The sequence below is a fragment of the Hypanus sabinus genome, chromosome 3, assembly GCF_030144855.1.
Source record: "Hypanus sabinus isolate sHypSab1 chromosome 3, sHypSab1.hap1, whole genome shotgun sequence".
NCBI classification, from domain to species: Eukaryota; Metazoa; Chordata; class Chondrichthyes; order Myliobatiformes; family Dasyatidae; genus Hypanus; species Hypanus sabinus.
In genome coordinates, this window is record NC_082708.1 from 155,855,282 (window position 1) to 155,873,655 (window position 18,374).

The 18,374-nt window shown below is 38.9% G+C and overlaps 1 protein-coding gene across 4 annotated transcripts in view; it reads left to right on the top strand.

The window, feature by feature from the left end:
- Positions 1-18,374, top strand: part of LOC132391793 (SWI/SNF-related matrix-associated actin-dependent regulator of chromatin subfamily A containing DEAD/H box 1-like) — a 63,402-nt gene that overhangs the window by 43,283 nt on the left and 1,745 nt on the right. For all 4 annotated transcript variants that reach the window (XM_059965416.1, XM_059965417.1, XM_059965418.1 and 1 more), the window contains exons 13-22: positions 958-1,033; positions 1,711-1,846; positions 2,077-2,214; positions 7,521-7,616; positions 8,417-8,534; positions 10,373-10,491; positions 14,369-14,557; positions 15,189-15,307; positions 16,081-16,263; positions 18,235-18,344. In XM_059965416.1, the coding sequence (XP_059821399.1) occupies positions 958-1,033; positions 1,711-1,846; positions 2,077-2,214; positions 7,521-7,616; positions 8,417-8,534; positions 10,373-10,491; positions 14,369-14,557; positions 15,189-15,307; positions 16,081-16,263; positions 18,235-18,344 (1,284 nt within the window). The remainder of the gene's footprint in view (positions 1-957; positions 1,034-1,710; positions 1,847-2,076; positions 2,215-7,520; positions 7,617-8,416; positions 8,535-10,372; positions 10,492-14,368; positions 14,558-15,188; positions 15,308-16,080; positions 16,264-18,234; positions 18,345-18,374) is intronic.

Genomic DNA, 18,374 nt, shown 5'->3' on the forward strand with positions numbered 1-18,374 from the left:
AAAAGGATGAGGCCTCCCTTATTCACATGTACTGGACATGCCCTAACTTTGAAAATTACTGGTAAGATGTTTTCCAAACTCTATCCCAAATACTTAATTACAATCTGGAACCCTTTGATTGCTCTTTGTGGCACCTCTGGAGAGGGGGATACGCACCTAAGTTCAACCAAACATCGCATACTATCTTTTGCCTCTCCTTTGGCCAGGCGCACTTTGCTCAGGTGGAGGGATGCTGCCCCGCCAACCCATGCTCAGTGGCTTAGGGACATCATGTCCAGACTATACCTTGAGAAGATTCATTATTTAGTTCTTAATTCAGACATAAAGTTCCAAAGAGTGTGGGGACCCTTTCTTGAATATTTTCAGAATTCCCAGCCAAACTAAAGGTTCATCCCTTCTTCCTTTCCTCTGCACATAACTCTCTGACTTTCAGCATTCTCCAGTAAAATTCTACAAACTCAGATGTGTAAACATAACAGTTCATGTGTTAGGAAAATACTCCTTCTCTATACCAATGCAGCTCTGTGGGGATAATGGTTCTGTTTAACCCTTTTTGCTAATGCAATGATGGCTTGGAGATGGGAATTGGGAGGGAGGCAACTAAAGCATGATTGTACTATGAGTGCATCTCTTTCATAGATGTGAATTGTACATTTGTTATATACTGCACAAACCTCCTCTGTACTATGCTTTCTTGATTTTAAAAAACAATAAAAATATTGCTGAGAGAAAAAAATGGAGACTTTATATTTTACTTCCTTTTGCATTGACAATTGGTGCTTTAGTGTAATGCCTTATCTGCAAAATGGACTAATTTGTAGTTCTTGTAACTTACAGAACATACAACACTAAATCGCATGCTGCTCCTTTGTCTTGTGGTCCAATTACAGCTTTAGCTTTTAATGTTTTTGCTTATCCTAAAGTTATTAATATAGATTTAATATTTTTGGTGGTTAGGATCTTTAGAAGAGCGGAGAGTTCTCAGATCTGACATCCTTCACAAATGTGTGGACTTCAATGTAATAGTAACTACGTAAGTTCTGCAATTCTGAATACACACGTGACAGACACTGCAAGGAACTAAATGTTACATAAAGGGAAGATCACCAAATTCTGGATGTGTTTGTTGAAACTTGTCTGAGTAGGCAGGTACAGAAATGCATAAAGATGGCTGTTCTGTTGGAAAATTTAAGAATGCAAGAATAAATTTTGATGCTCTTTTTGTTCTACGTCACTAAAGAGAGTGGACGAAGGGTCTCGGCCCGAAACGTTGACAGTGCTTCTCCCTATAGATGCTGCCTGGCCTGCTGCATTCCACCAGCAATTAGTGTGTTGCTTACAGTCCATAATACTAGTTTCTCCGTGGCAAAACCTTTGAATGATTGCTCTCTGAGTTCTATCTCAATTAGATACTGGGGATTTGTGCTAATGAAAATGATCCCATTTTGATGAAATTTATCTGTCCATTTCTCAAGCATCTAAATATTACCTGACATCAGAAAATCTAATGTATTTCCATTCATGTGTGAGGCTCTACCTTAATATTGCTGTGCTGATTGTTAGTGGGGGGGAATATAAAGACACTAATCCAGTAAAACGAACTGTTTTAGAACAAGTTTTTTTTTCTGCACATGTGCTGTGAATAAATCTATTTGCATCACTCTGTACATTAACTCAGTATATTTATTTATTCATTCAATTAATCAACAGGTATAACTGTGCAATCAGTAATGCAGATGATCGTGGACTTTTTCGACGCTTGAAGCTCCATTATGCGGTTTTTGATGAAGGACACATGCTGAAGAATATGAGTTCTATTCGCTACCAGCATCTCATGACATTCAATGTAAGTTGTAAGTTATGTTACTGAAGTGTCTTTTTAATGCACCGTCTTCTTTGCAAGTCCACTGTAATTCCATACCAGCATTATTTATGCTCCTTGGTACCACTTCAAGTAATTGTGTTCCACTTTTCTTCTCTTTTTTTGTTAACATTCTTTCCAAGGAATTGAATAAAGACCCTTTTGGATGAGGATGTTAATCTGCTTCAATCTGAAATTTTGGTTTGTATTTTTAGGCTGAACATCGCTTGCTGCTGACTGGCACTCCACTGCAGAATAATCTTCTCGAATTAATGTCTCTCTTGAATTTTGTCATGCCGAACATGTTCAGCAGTAGTACTAGTGAAATCCGCAGAATGTTTTCATCTAAGACAGTAAGTTTGAGATGGTTTAAAGAACAATTTGAGGAATTGGAGCACTATTCCAACAGTAGCAATGTCAGAATTTGAGTCACTCTTGCTTTATGGTTAGACTAATAGAGAAAACATGCAGCTGTTGCAGAACTTGTGCAGTTGCTTTGAAATTTAAGGAAAATAGATAGGCAGTTATTACAGGATCTAAATATAAGGAATCTTTGTTATTTTAAGTGGACGAAGTCTCCATATTTCCGGTATTTGTTGAATGTGCTGACATACAGTAAAGAATTATGAAGTCTTTGATCTGAAACTTTAACTCAATTTCTCTTCTCACTGACATGGCCTGACCTGTTCAGTATTTCCAGTATTTTATGTTTTTATTAAAAGAATTTCAGAACGTGGACTGAATGTCTTCTGGGCTGTTACACTCTGAGCATTAAGATTTCAAGTTAATTGCTCCTGTGCAAGGCAATTTGTGTATAAGCCTGCAGTGGAAATTAATATATTCCTGGTTCTGTCTTGGGTCTATTTTTCTCAAACTACTGTGTCTGCATATCTGGCTTGGTCATGACCAGAGATCTTTTGACAATTCAAAAAAAATGCTGCAAAATCATACTGAAGGCACACCTCGATAAAATTGACATAATAAACCAGTAAGAGCAGGTTACTAATCGTATTCAGTGAAGCCAAAACTTCCTGGAGCAGGATTCATTTTGACAGAGCTAGAGCCAACTTTTGATACTAGAAAATAACACATAGAAAGGAAAGAAATCAAATCAAATGGTCATTCTCTGGCACAGAAACATCTATAATTTCTGCAGGAAAATCTCTTAGCCAAGGTTGGAATTGGAGTCTTGATTTCCATCAATGAATCATGATAAAGATAATCCTTGAAACAAAGGGTTGTACTCAGCTGCTGAACTTGTTATTCCTAATGTGATGCTATCATGTGTAGCTTTCCAATTAACTATTAATCATCTCTTAATATTCTTTGATACAAGTTGGAAATGGCTATGTTAAAGAACTAATAGCTAGATCATCTTCTGGAGGGACAAATCAGAAGAAGACTGCCATTTCGCAGAGTTAATAAATGTCCTTGATGAACACGCCACAGCAGCGCCTGAAAGGTGTTTGATATCATCTAAGCAAGGAACCACAAAACTGACCACATCACTTGCCCTAGTCCATTGTGTTACCTCCATCAACCTGGTCCCAAAAGATCAGCGTCAAGCCTTCTGCAGAAAAGTCAAAGTGCTGCAAACTATTTACAGCTTCTGAGCTGCCTTTAAGTCTGTGAACAAGCAGAAACTAGCCAGTTTGAGAACAATCAAGAGAACAAGGAATTAATTAACTCTGTGTAAGGCGTTACGGGGTTAAAACAATCCTTCTTCAATCGAAAGGAAACTGCATTACAAGCGACTGAAGACAGCAACCCAGGCCCTAAAGAATAGGTGTGTGTGGAGAGGACACGGGAGGCTCAGCAGCTCTGATAGAAAGTGCCACCTACAAACCCAACACAAGGCCCCACCCCACAGAACCAGAATGTGATTCAGCCTTGGCTCGACTCTTGATGTCGACCTATACCAGGTCAGCCTTGCCAGAAATCACTAAAGCCATAATCCCAATTTTATAATAAGACTGGGGGCTTCTCACAACAAGTTTTAGGACCAACAGGAATGCTGTCTGTTCCCAGGTACTCATCTGCAACTTCATCACCTAGTCAAGTAAAAGGAAGTTATTCTTGAACTGAGGGACAATTCAATCACAATTCACAGTTGACAGTCCACATTAGCCCATCTATTCCAAGCCCTGAATCAGAATCAGGTTTAATATCACCAGCACATGTCATGAAATTTGTTAACTTACTGGCAGCAGTACAATGCAATACATGATAATATAGAAAATATGAGTAAATCAACTGCAGTGAATATAAATGTATATTAATTAAATTAAAAATAGTGCAATAACAGAAATAAGTTTTTTTTAAATTAGGTAGTGTGCATGGGTTCAGTGTTCATTTAAGAATTGGATGGCAGAGGGGAACATTGTGTTCCTGAATCAGTGAGTGTGTGCCTTCAGGCTTCTGTAGCTCCTTCTTGACAGTAACAATGAGAAGAGGGCAGGTCCTTGGTATTGCTCCTTGAAGCTGTCTTGGATACTATGGAGACTAGAACCCAAGGTGTTACTAACTAATTTTACAAATTTCTTAGCTTCTTTCAATCCTGTGCAGTAGCCCCCCCCCCCCCCGCCCCAACCCAACAGACAATGATGCAGTGTGTCAAAATGCTCTCCATGGAAGTTTTTGACTGTTTTAGATGACAAACCAAATCTCCTCAAACTCCTAATGAAATATAGTCACTGTCTTGCCACCTTTATAACTGCAACAATACGTTGGGATCAGGTTAGATTCTTAGCAATCTTGACACCAAGGAACTTGAAGTTGCTCACTCTCTCCACTTCTGATCCCTCTATGAGGATTGTTTCGTATTCCCTTGTCTTACCCTTCTTGATGTCTACAGTCAGCTGTTTGGTCTTACTGACATTGAGCGCAAGGTTGTTGCTGCGACACCACTCAACTAGGTGGTATATTTTGCTCCTGTACACCCTCTTGTCTCCATCTGAGATTCTGCCAACAATAGGTGTATCATCAGCTAAGTTATAGATGGTACTTGAACTATGCCTGGCCACACATTCATGGGTATAGAGAGTGTAGAGCAGCAGGCTAAGCACATGTCCCTGAGGTGCACCAGTGTTGATCGCCAGCAAGAAAGAGTGCAGATTGTGATCTTACGGTTAGGAAGTCGAGGATCCAATTGCAGAGGGAGGTACAGATGCCCAGCTTCTGCAGCTTATTGATCAGGACTGTGGGTATGTTGTTGTTAAATGTTGAGCTATAGTCAGTGAACAGTATCCTGACATAGGTGTTTGTATTGTCTAGGTGATCTAAGACCACACCAAGAGCCATTGGGATTGCATCTGCCATAGACCTATTTTGACAATAGGCAAATTGCAGTGGGTCCTGGTCGTTGCTGAAGCAGGAGTTGATTTTAGCCAAGACCAACTTCTCAAAGCATTTCATCACCACAGGTGTGAGTGCTACTGGGCAATAGTCAAAAAGGCAGCTCACACTACTCTTTTTGGGCACTGGTATAATTGTTGCCCTTCTGAAGCAGGTGCAAACTTCCGACCATTGAAAATGTCCTTGAATACTCTCGCCAGTTGGTAGGCACAAGTTTTGAGAACCTAACCAGGTACTCCATCAGGGCCTGCAGACTTGTGAGGATTCACTCTCCTGAAAAATAGCCTTGCATCACTGCTGAGATAGAGATTACAAGGTCACGTAAGTACAGCAAGGATCTTCACAGCTGATATTCTGCCTTTCAAAATGGGCATAGAGGCATTGAGCTCATCTGGTAGCCACTCTTGCTGTTGGGATTCACTTTGTAGGAAATAATGTTTTGCAAACCCTGCTAGAGTTGACCTGCTTCTGATGTCATCTCCTACCTTGCTCCCCATTGTTTCTTCACACCTGAAATAGCCCTCCGCAAGTCATACCTGTTTTTTTTTTGTACAGACCTGGGTCACCAGACTTAAATGCCACTGATCTAGCCCTCAGCAGAAGACAAACCTCCTGGTTCATCCATGGCTTTTGGTTTAGGAATGTACAGCAAGTTTTCGTGGCACACTGTCTTCCACGCTGGCTTTAGTGGTTGGTAACAACTGTGGCATGCACATTCATATTCAAAGATGAATCTCTGAATACAGTCCAATCCACCAATTCAAAGCAGTCACGTAAATCCTTCTGTGTTTCCCTTGACCATACTTTCTTGGTCCTCACAACTGGTGCTGCAGTCTCTGTTTATACTCGGGCAGTAGAAGTACAACCAGATGATCAGACTTTCTGAGGTGTGGGTGTGGAATGGTGTGTTAAGAACTGTTAGTGATGTAGCAGTTAAAGACTGAGAAAAGGATTCAAAGATGTGATCAGAGCCTCTTTAAGAAATGGTAAATAGACTATAGAAGCTTGAGGAAGGAATTTGACCTTCGCATTCCCTCCACAGCTCTTCATCCCTCTAGCATTAAGAAATTGAGTAAAACTGGTAATCCAGCACCCTTGCGACTTTGGTACGAGACTGTTGAATATTATTTCTGCTAGTATCCCACATATTTTAATACACTTTCGTGAAAAGATGTTTCACGGAAACAGAACTTTTTAGTGAAATCAGAGCTGCAACTCTTGGGTGAAGAAATTGCTCCTAATCTCTTTTCTGTCTGGTATATCCTGTATCATAAAGCTCTGGCCCCTGTTTCAGAACGCTCAACCAGTGGAAGCATCCTCTTGTCCAGTTAGTAATTTTTCAGGCTTCTATGAGATCCCCTAACATTCTTCTAATGAATATGGACCTAATGGATCCCATATTTCCCTATACGTCAATCCCACATTCAAGGTTCATTCTTTTTATTTTCTTGCTGCCTCCATGGCAAGACCCTGCTTAGATAAGGAGACAAACTCCAGATAAGGTCCAGTACAGTTCCACAAAACCACCTTGTTCCTCTGCTCAAATTCTCTTGCAGAAAGGTTAACAGTCCTTTCACCTTTCTAACCGCTTGATGCATACTGTTTTTCAGACTGATATAAAAAGGCTACCAGATATCATTACATCTTTTGTTTTCCTAATCTATCATTGAAATCATTTTGTGTCTTTCTATTTTGATAAGAAAGTGGATAACTGCACGTTTAGGCACGTCATACTGCATCCTTGAAGCATTTCACACATTCACTCGAATCATCCAAATCAAATCATATTGGGGCTTCTTAGTATTCTCCTGTCAACTTGCGAGTCTCGCGTCTTTGAACTTCATGATTCTGTAATCAAACTTGTAACATCGACCTGATGTCTCCATTCCAGCCACTAACCTGTATGTTAGATCTTGATCACTCTTTTTGTATTAATTTGTGTAACTTAATACCAAGTGTGTCTGCATTTAGAAATAGCTAAACTTTTTGTTTTAAGTTATGGTAAATGTCGGAGTAGCACATCATGTAAGAGAAAATTGGATGAGTACCTGGATTTGGAGGGGTATGGAGGCTATGGTCTAAGTGTTGGTCAATGGGACTCAGCAGAATAATATTTTGGCATGGATTAGATTGGTCAAAGGATTAGTTTCTGTGCTGTAGTGCTCTATGACTATCTACTTGAATTTTCTTTGAAATTATGATTTCCATGCATTTTTCTGGCTTTATTCAGGAGCAAATTTACTTGATTAACATTAAATCTTGGACATTTACCAGTCTGTGACTTGATACTTCCATTTTGCACTAGAAAATCTTGGAGCAACAAAGCACTTTTGAGAAAGGGAGGATTGTTCATGCTAAGAAAATCATGAAGCCATTTATCTTGAGGAGAGTAAAGAGTGAGGTAAGCAGCTGTCTCTGTAATCTCTGTAAACTTTCAGTTTCTGGCTTGTGAAACATTTAAGTGTCATTTTAGTCCTCACTTAATGTTATGCAGAATGTCAGAACATAATGTTCAGATCTCTGTCAATGGGAATGTGCAAATTCAATCACCGGTGTTCAGTCATCAATGACCCAGTATTATGTTTGCAATTAGCAGAAACATGCATCTGTTATAAGGCTATCATTGATGACAACATGGTTCTGTCAGAATCTAGTCTATGAGCAATTTTCTATTGACCAGTCCAGGTTAAAGGATCTGACCTAAAACATCAGCTGTTCATTTTCCCCTCACTGACCTACTGAGTTTCTCCACCATGTTTTGTATTTATCCTATTTGTCTCTCCCCTGTCTGAATTTTATGATTCAGCCAGTAGGGTAAGCCTGTTGCTCTGCCTTACGTTCAAGATCTCGGTGTCTGTAACAGCATCAATAAAAATTAATGAGGATAATAATGTAAACATGCATTTTTATAGACATTTGGTAGATAGCCAGACAAGCATTTTGATCATAAATTTAACAAAATGACACTGGTAATTCACAGGTTAATGTTTGTTGTCATAGGCATAGATATGTACACAATGTATAAATGCTATGAATGTTAGCTTTTCATTGTAAAAATGCTGAAATCCTTTTGACATTGTGGTGTTTTAATTGTTTGCCAGCTACTAAATTTGAAATTATCCAGTGTATTTTTTTAAACTGAGATTATTTACTTAAATTAATTGTTTTTAATTGCCTGCAACGTGTTGTCTGTAATTTTAGGTCTTGCAGCAACTGCCACCAAAACAAGATCGTATAGAGATGTGTGCAATGTCAAATCAACAGGAACAAGCGTATACTGCCCTCTATAAGAAGTTAAAGAAATCTATCAGCAGTAATGGTATGTTTTGTGCCTGCAATGGTACCTAGTGTGCCTTTTTTCAATTTTATTTTGTATTTATCTTGATCAGTTTTTATAGATCTAAAATCTTTTTAAAATATTTGTTCCTTCTTTGTTAGATTGAGACCACAATTTGAATCACTCACTTCTTTTAACTAAGTTTATAGATGCACCACAGAAGGCATTCTATCTGGTGCATAATTGCTTGGTATAGCAACTACACTGCACGTGACCACAAGATACTGCAGAAAGTTATGGACACAGCTCAGTGCATCACAGGAACCAGCCTTCCCTCTATGGATGCTGCCGCTGCCTCAGTAAAGCAGCCAACATAATCAGCATTCCATCCAACCTGAATGTTCTCACTTCCCCCCTCTTCCATTAGGCAAAAGCCTGAAAACGTGTACCATCAGGCTCAAGGACAGCTTCAATCCCACTGTTTAAAGACTTCTTATACGTTAAGATAGACTCTTAGCCTCAAAATCTACCTCTTGCACGTTATTGTTTTTCTACCTTGTGGTATTGTTTTACTTTACTTTAGCTCAGTGCACTAATTTGATCTGTATAAATGGTACCAAAGGCAAGCTTTTCACTGCATCTTGGTGTGTGAAAAAATAATAAACCACTATCAAGTCTAATGTAGGACAATATGATAGCATAGCTGATAGATCTGCCTGGCAACTCCAGTAAACTGTATATGATCCTAACTTCTAGAGCTGTCTGTGTGAAACTTCCAAGTTCTCCCTGTTATCATATTATGCTAGATTCCTCCAAGTGCTCCACTTTCCTCCCATAGTCCAGAGGCATAAAGTTTGAAAAGTTAATTGGCTACTGTAATGTACCGCTATTGTGCAGGTGAGTGGTAGAATCTGGGAGCAGTTGGTGGGAATGTGGTGAGAAAAAAAATTCAAATTGGTGTTAATAGGTGTTTCACATAAACTCCTGGTTGAAAGATCTGTTTTGTGCTGTATGACTATAATATTTAGTATGTTAAATTGTAGCAGGCTTTATTTGCTCATTATTATAGTGAATAAACATGTGAACCCATGTGGATTATTACTTTAAGAAGCTTTGTATATGTCACAGAGTTGATAAAGAGTAAACTCTAAAAATGGGGAGAGGGTTAACATTTTCCATTTGCAGAACGAGCATAAGTATGTACATCAGACTTTTGAATTTAATGATTACAAGTGCTCATTTATATGTAGAGGTGTCCGTAAGTCAGGTGTTTGACCATGGATGGCCAGTATAGTAATGTTTACTCTTGATATTTACTAGATACAGCTGGCACCACTGTGAGAGTTGAATGGAGTAATCTACTATTTAAGTCCATAATGCAGTAGTGTCTTGAAAGAACAAGTGTTTTTTTTTAACTGTCAAGTAACTGGAAGATCATGGTGTCATGTGACTTTGCAGCTAGAACAATAAATGTGTTTGTGACTTTTAAGCTTTGGAAATGAGCAACTTTTCATTCTTCAGTTAGTCAATACCTATTACAACTTTTGAAAGATGATTCCTTGCAACTGATGAACTATTTAATTATAAACTTGTATACTACAGCATAAATTACTCTCAAGTGCCCCTCTTATTAAACTTGTGGATATTTTGTACAATATGGTTGTTGGGCAGTGGAGCGCGATTTGGTTGAGTGTAAATCTGCTCTGGTGAGTCATAGTTACAGATTTTTACAACTCAGAAATGGGTCCTCTGCCCACACAGCCATATCAACCTTTTTACCTGTTGGTTTAGTTTGCAAATATTTTGCAAAGAATGCTTAATGTTTCTAAGCAGAATTCTACTGCCTTTAAGCTATACTGTAATTTTTGTTTATACTGCAGAAAAAAATGAGTTATGTAATGTGATGATGCAACTTCGAAAGATGGCAAATCACCCACTGCTTCATAGGCAATATTATACCACTGAAAAGCTTAAGAAAATGGCCAAGCTAATGAAGAAGGTAAGACTTTTGTTATTTCCTAACTTTTATAATGGCTTCTAGGACTTAACCAGCACCCCCACTTACTCTTCTCTCCTAACCCCCCCCCCCCCCCCCCACCATCCTCTAACTGCACACACAGGTTCTCCACTCCCATTGGATTCTATTGGTATTCACCTCCCCATTCTCTGGTGGTTCCATTATTGCTTCCTTTACTTAACAGAATCCAACACTTGTGTTCCTATTTATCTCTCTACAGCAGATGTCATCCACCTTCTTACTCACTTCTACCACTTACTCCATTTATTGTTTTTTACACTTTGTTTGCTTCTATTAATAATTCACCTGCCACAGTCTTCCAACTTTATCCCCATTCACCTCTCCTTCCTAGTACTACCTGCCTGACACCTCTTCTCTGTCCACCAGTTACCTTAGAGTCCTTTCTTATCACTCCCTTTACTTCTGTGCCAGCCATCTCCCCTCTGTACTATGTCGTCATGAAATGCTGACAATTTCTTTCCTCCCACAGATGCTGCATGACCTGCTGAGTTCTTCCAGCAGATTGTATCTTGCTATAGGACTTAACTAGCTGCTTCCCACAAAGTGCAGATAATGGAATAAAAATAAAACTTCAATTTAACAGTCAAGTTTTTATATAACAATGTTCTTAAAAGTAGATATGTAACTCTAAAATAAGAATAGAAAACACTGGAGAAACACAGCAGGTCACACAGTCTGTGAAGAGAGAACCTTGACATTTCAAGTTAATGAATTTTCAGAATCGGTGTCAGGTTTAATATCATTGGCATACAGTATGTCATGCAGTTTGTTGCTTTGAGGCAGTAGTACATTGCTGTGTTGGCACATGGCCAAGTGGTTAAGGCTTTGGGCTGGTGATCTGAAGGTCGTTAGTTCAAGCCTCAGCAGAGGCAGCGTGTGTGTCCTTGAGCAAGGCACTTAACCACACACTGCTCCTGCATGTCTATAGCCCAGTGGCGGTGGTTGGTGCAGTGCGGACAAGATGTAACTCCGAAGAGATGCATACTGTACTAGAGAAAACTTCCTTACAATAGGAAGTTTGTGTGTGAGTGTGCAGTGTCAAAAAAGCTAAATTAAACATTGTAATTCAATGTTTTTTTTCATGTAAAACATGAAACCTTTCAAGGTTGTGGATACTTTTTATAGGCACTGTGTGTGTGTGTGTGTGTGTGTGTATACACATATAAATACATTTTAAATTAAATATGTAGTGCAAAAAGAGTGGGGAAAAAAATACTGAGGAAGTGTTCATGGGTTCATTGTACATTCAGAAATCTGACGACTGGGGAAGAAGCTGTTCCTGAATCATTAAATGTGTATCTTCAGGCTCCTGTATCACCACTTTGATGGTTGCAATGAGAAGAGGGCATGCCCTGGGTGATGGGGGGGTGGGGGGGGGTCTTTAATGATGGATGCTGCCTTTTTGAGGCATCAACTTTTGAAGGTGTCCTGGATGCTGGGAAGGTTAGTGCCCATGATGGAACTGGAGGATTTACAACTTTCTGCAGCTTTTTCCAATTCTATGCTGTAGCCCCTCCATACCAGACAGTAATACAACCCATTAGTTAGAATTTTCTCCATGATACATTTGTTGAATTTGCGAGTGGCTTTACTAAATCTCCTCAAACTCCTAATGAGATATAACAGTTGTCGGACCTTCTTTGTCATTGCATCAATATGTTGGACACACAATAGATCCTCAGGAAGGTTGACAGCCAATAACTTGAAACTGCTCACCCCTTCCACTTCTGAACCATTAATAGTGATTAGTGTGTGTTCCCTCTACTTCCCCTTCCTGAAGTCCACTGAGTTGTAGTCAATAAACAGCAGCCTGATGTAAGTATTCCTATTGTACGGGAGATCCACAGCCAAGTGGCAAGCCAGTGAGATTACGTCGCTGTGGACCTATTGTGTGCAGCAGGTTCAGGTCCTTGCTTAGGCAGAAATTAATTCTTGCCATGACCAACCTCTCAAAGCACTTCATCACAGTAAATGTGAGTGCCACTGGGTGATTGTCATTGAGGCAGCTCAAGCTGCTCTTCTAGGGCACTAGTATAATTGACATCCTTTTGAAACAGTGTGAACATCCAACTGCAACAGTGAGAGATTAAAGATGTCCTTGAACACTCCTGCCATTTGATTGGTACAAGTTTTCAGAGCCATATCAAGTACACCATCAGGGACTGACACCATGCAAAGGTTCACCCTCTTGAAAGATGTTCTGATGTCGGCCTCAGAGATAGATCACAGGGACACCAGATGCTGCAAGGATTCACACGGGCATAATTTTATTTTTCCTTTTAAAACATGCATTAAAGGTGTTGCTCATCTGGGAGTGAAGCATCACAGCCATTCATGATGTTAGATTTCATCTTGAAGGAAGTAATGACCTGCAAACCCTGTCAGAGCTAATGTGCAACCAATTCCTCTTTAACTTCAATCAGAATTGTTTTCTTGCTCTTAAAATAGTAGCTCATACCTGGACTACTTGTATAGTTCAGGATCACCAGTCTTGAATGCCACAGATCTAGCCCTCAGCCGACTATGAATCTCCTGGTTCATCCACAGCTTTTGGTTTGGGGTTTTCAGGTATGTTCTGAAAGGCACTCCGTCATCCACACAGGTCTTGATGAAGTCAATGACAACCGTGGCATATTCATTCGGATTCAGTTATGAGCCCCTGAATATTGTCCGGTCCACTGACTCAAAACAGTCCTGTAAGTGTTCCTCCACCTCCCCCAACCATCCCTTCTTGGTCCTCTCCACTGTTGCTGTGGTGTTTAGTTTCTGCCTTTAGTACAGACCACCAGACTGTACACCAGAGATGAACAGACTTTCCATAGTGTGGGGGTAGGATTACACAGTAAGTATTCTTGATAATGGTATAACTAGTCAAGCATGTTTGCTCCTCTGGTTTCCACCAGTAATGTTGGTGGTAGTTTTTAGAGACTACTTCAAATTGAAATTCCTCGCAATGATTAAGAAAGCATCTGGTTATGCTATTTTGTGACTGTTGATCGCAATGTTCAGCTCCTCCAGTGCCTGCTTAACATGGCATGGGGTGGAATGTAAACCACTACCAGGATGATGGGGGAAAACTCTCGGCAGATTAAATGGATGACATTTGACCACTAGATGTTCCAGGTTTGGTGAGCAAGACTGAGACAGACCACCACATCTGTGTTCCATGATGAATTATTCATAAAGCCCTTTTCACCTCCTCTACCTTAAGGACTCAACTGACCTGTCATTGTGGAGCATAGTGAAGCTATCAGGTTGCAGCACTGAGTCAGAAATGAGGGTGTGAGTCATGTTTCTGTGAAGCAAGTACACAGGAGTCCCTGATAATCCTCTGGTACTGAAGTCTTGCTTTAAGATCTTAAGTTTATTTTCCAGAGACTCTTACATTTGTCAGCAGGATAGTCGGCAGTAAAGCCTCTGCGTATCCACAGTATCTGCAGACCAGCTTGGCTTCCACACTTACATTTTCATAAAGAGGACTGCACTTGCAACTGAAGTGTGCAGTCCAAGATACACTGACGTTGCTTACTGAAATACCTAATGGCTGTGATTGTGGATTTCAGCTGTATTAATTGGTCTTAAATGGGAATATTTGATAATTCCCATTGGAGCTAACGCAAAGAGTTGCCACTTCTCGGCGCTATCTCAGCTAAACACTATTGATTGAACACCTTTTCTCAAATGTGGTCTAAGTTAAATACTACTTTATTAAAGTTTTCACCGCTTTAAAAGTTGGCAACTATGAAACTAAACAGGGCTTGTATATTATGTGATTAAGATACAACAAGGTAGTAATCTGTTTAAACTCTTTTTACTGCCAACTTGTATTCCATTTTAGGAGCCCACTCATAGAGATGCCAATCCTGATTTCATCTTTCAAGACATGGAAGTGATGACTGATTTTGAATTGCACCGCCTGTGTCAAGAGTACAGCAGCATAAGGAGTTTCCAATTAGAAACGGACTTGCTGTTGGATTCAGGAAAGTTCCAAAGATTGGAGAATATTCTTTCAGAGCTCAAAGAGGAGGTAATATTTAAAACAAATAAAAGTTTGCAATCTTAGTTGATAAACATGGTGTGAAGCCAAGTTTGAAATAAGTTGAGATTTGCTCTTGCTGTGATTACTTTTATATAAATTAAATAGAATCTACATACCGCAAGTATGATTTTTGAATGTAGTGATGTTTACATTAGAATGTATTCTCATTTGCTGATGTAGTCTAGATATTTTAAATTTTCTCTATGCCCCATATTTAAGACAATTCAGGGGTGCAGGAAATTAATCCATTTTGTTCTTTTTATGTTTATTAGAATTGTATCCAGATCTGATTTAACTTCTGTCATTTCTGCTGTAATATTTTCTGTTAAAAGCCAAAGGATTTAATTTTCCCTGGGACCAGGCTGAGTATTTATTTTATTAGTATTATTTACTCATGGGTTACAGGCTAATTAACTATGTAAATTTGCATTTTTATTTTCATTCACGTTGACGGTCTTTATTGTAAGTGTATCAGGATTGACAACCTCTGATACTACTTGTCACGATTTTGAAACCACTTTCACACTGCCTTCACAGATAATATTAAAGTGGCTTCCCATTGTAGTTCTTGCCCCAGTTGTAGCTATACTTGTGAAACAGTGAAATTTCTTCTCAACAGGGCTCCAGAGTTGTCCTTTTTAGCCAGTTTACTATGATGTTGGACATTATAGAAGTATTCTTGAAGCACCATAAGCACAGGTACCTTCGATTGGATGGCAAAACCCAAATCTCTGACAGGTAATATAATGTATATGCATACTTTAGATGTTGAGTCGTATGAAAGATCTGGTAACCAGAAAATATGAGAAACATTGCTTAAACCTACATGATCAAGCAAAAATAACAATTTTTTTTTTTGGAGACAGACTACTGCAAACAGCTTCAGTTGTCGCTACTCTTCACTCCCCTATCTCCTTCACTCCATATGGGAGTCAACGCCTTCTTACCTGGATCCACCTGCCACGTGCCTGCTCTGACCCAATACCAGCAACTCATCTGTTTATACTGATTATGTACTTTTTCAGTCCAGATAAAGGGTCTTGACCCATTGAATGTCCATTTCCCTTCACAGATGCTACCTGACCTACTGAGTTCTTTAGGGGCTTGTTTATTTTTGTAATTGTAATTGTAATATAAATTATTAGCTCTCATTAAGCTGAATATTCCATAAAACTTAGAGTTATGTTTCTGTGAAGGGCATTTCACAGAAGTGAATTTAACCTTCTACTGAAATTGGGGGGAAAAAATTGGGCTCTTTAATGCAGTAAAATACCAGCATGTGATGCCATGGTTTTTGCCCCTGTTCTGTTTCAAAGTTACTCTGAGTGACTTCAGGAAAACATCTGTGCTCATGCATACCCAACCACAGACAGCCTTTTGAATGTATGATTAGTGGTTCAGCAGACCTTTATGTGCCTTTACTGTGTGTGCCTCTTTTATTCCTCTTAGTACGAAGAGGGTTTGTATGTCTTTGATTTATGAATGACTTTTCAATTGACTTTCTTTTTCAGAATCCACTTGATAGATCAGTTTAACACAGATATGGATATTTTTGTTTTCCTCCTGTCAACCAAAGCCGGGGGCCTAGGTATAAACCTTACCTCGGCCAACGTTGTCATTCTCCATGACATTGACTGCAATCCCTACAATGATAAACAGGCAGAAGATCGATGTCACCGAGTAGGACAGAAAAAGTAAGATTAAATTTATGTCTAAAAGTCTTGGCTTCGTCTAAGCTAAAGCATTCATTTTAAACTAGCTCAGCAGCAGGGTGTTTTTTCCTCTCAGTCCATTTTTAAGTTGGGTCAATCTGACAATGCTAGGAGTGCTGTCCAAGAGATGGAAGTATTAGTTCTGAGGACCTTGAGTCCTTTCCAATAGTTGCTTGGCACCACATCGGTGGATGCCTGGAATCTGGCTGCCTGCTTTCTGAGAAGAATCACTGTGAATGAGGTGGAAAAATAAGTTCTTTCATCGGAATATTCTACAGTTCTTGTACCTTGGTAATTTTGGTAAAGAATCTTTACACTTTTTTTGCTGCTGTTACAATATTTTTGTTAGAAGCTGATTAGAACAGGAGTATCCTTATTCTTCTGTGTGATGGCCATTCAAATGCAAATCACCAGCACCTATGCTTGATGTTTAAAATCTGTAAATATATCCATCAATGGAGACAATGAAAAGAACATGGTTTGAAGTTCCTTAATGTCATACTTATTTAATAGATTAGTTTCCCCCCCATCTAGTTTGGCTATTCTTCCCATGCTTTGCTCAACCCAAACCCAATTCATAATGCCAATTTTACAAAAATTCTTCCCAATATTGCAATCTAATTTCTTCCTTTACCATCAATACTGGTGCTGTCACCCACCACTCTTTCAATCATTGCCTTTGTCACATTTTTTTCTGTTTGGTCAAAGAGATAAATAACAAGCTCAATGAGTAATACTGATTCTAATTAGCTTTCAGTTGTTCTTTAAACTCAGCTAGATAGACCATTAGAGATTCGAAGAGGCAGAGATTGTTTATTCTAAATTAAGCACTGTGTATAAAAAGTTGCTTGGCTTCATCAATGTGAATTTATTTGTTCCCTACCGTTTTGCTACTGTCAAACCTTGCAGATCTGTATTAAGCCTTTACAAGGTTACAGGCCCTCTTCAGTCATTTAAACTTGAATAACAGTATGGCCAGTTGCTGGATACTTTTACTAAAAAATTTTATTAAAGATACCCACTCATTTGCCAAAGTATGTTCTGTTTCACAACTATTCCTTTTATCTTACAGTTTTGATGTATTTTCACATCTGGCTATTAAAATCATGGACACTTGCATCAATACCATTTACACTGCATTATTCTTCATCTCCGGAAGAAATTTGGGGATTTGGTGAATGGTTGCTTTGCTAAAGAGAAGTTTTGAGATTGAAATGTGTATATTGGCATCAGTTTTGAAAGTTACAGTTCCAGCCTGAGGTTATCTCCTTTCCTTTTGGTTTGTTTGGAAGTTTTCACTGGTTTCTTTTGCAGAAATTTGTATCCTTGGAAGCAGTGTTGATGAGCTTTTGTTCTTAATATTTGTATTTGCACTGCATTGAAATCTAGCATAAGATTTTTCACATACCAACAAAAGTTGACTCAATTTCCAAGTTATAGAGAGAGATTTATTCCTTGGAGTGTAGAAGACTGAGAGGTGATTTCATAGAGGAGTATAAAATTACAAGGGGCACAGGTGAGTGCCCCGAATTGGGAATTTGAAAACAAGAGGATATAGTTTTAATATTAGATGTGAAAGGTTTGATGGGAGCACAGAAGACAATGTTTTTATGCACTGCAGATGTTAGCTATATGGAACCAGCTGCCAGAGTAAGTGGTTAAGGCAGATGAAATAATCTTAAATTAAATGGTTAAGACTTATTAAATATTAAAATTATTTAATAAGTATTTGGAGTTTAGAGGGATACAGGGCAAGTTCTGGAAAATGGGATTAGCTTGGATATATGTCTTGGTCAACATGGAGAAGTATGGAGCAGAGGATCTTTTTCCTTGTTACCAACTAGCTAGCAAATGCCCAGTGAGGTAATTAAAAAGGCCATTGATTCTGTATTGGTATTGAAAGAATGAGAAGTTTGTAAGGATATCACATTTTGTTTTGTTTTTTGTTTATAGGATAGTACATATTGTTAAACTGATCAGCAAAGGCACTATTGAGGAGTCCATGCTTAAAATTGGGGAGCATAAACTGAAACTGGAACAAGATATGACCTCATCAGAAACAGGTGAGTTATGCAGTTGAATATGAATAATTT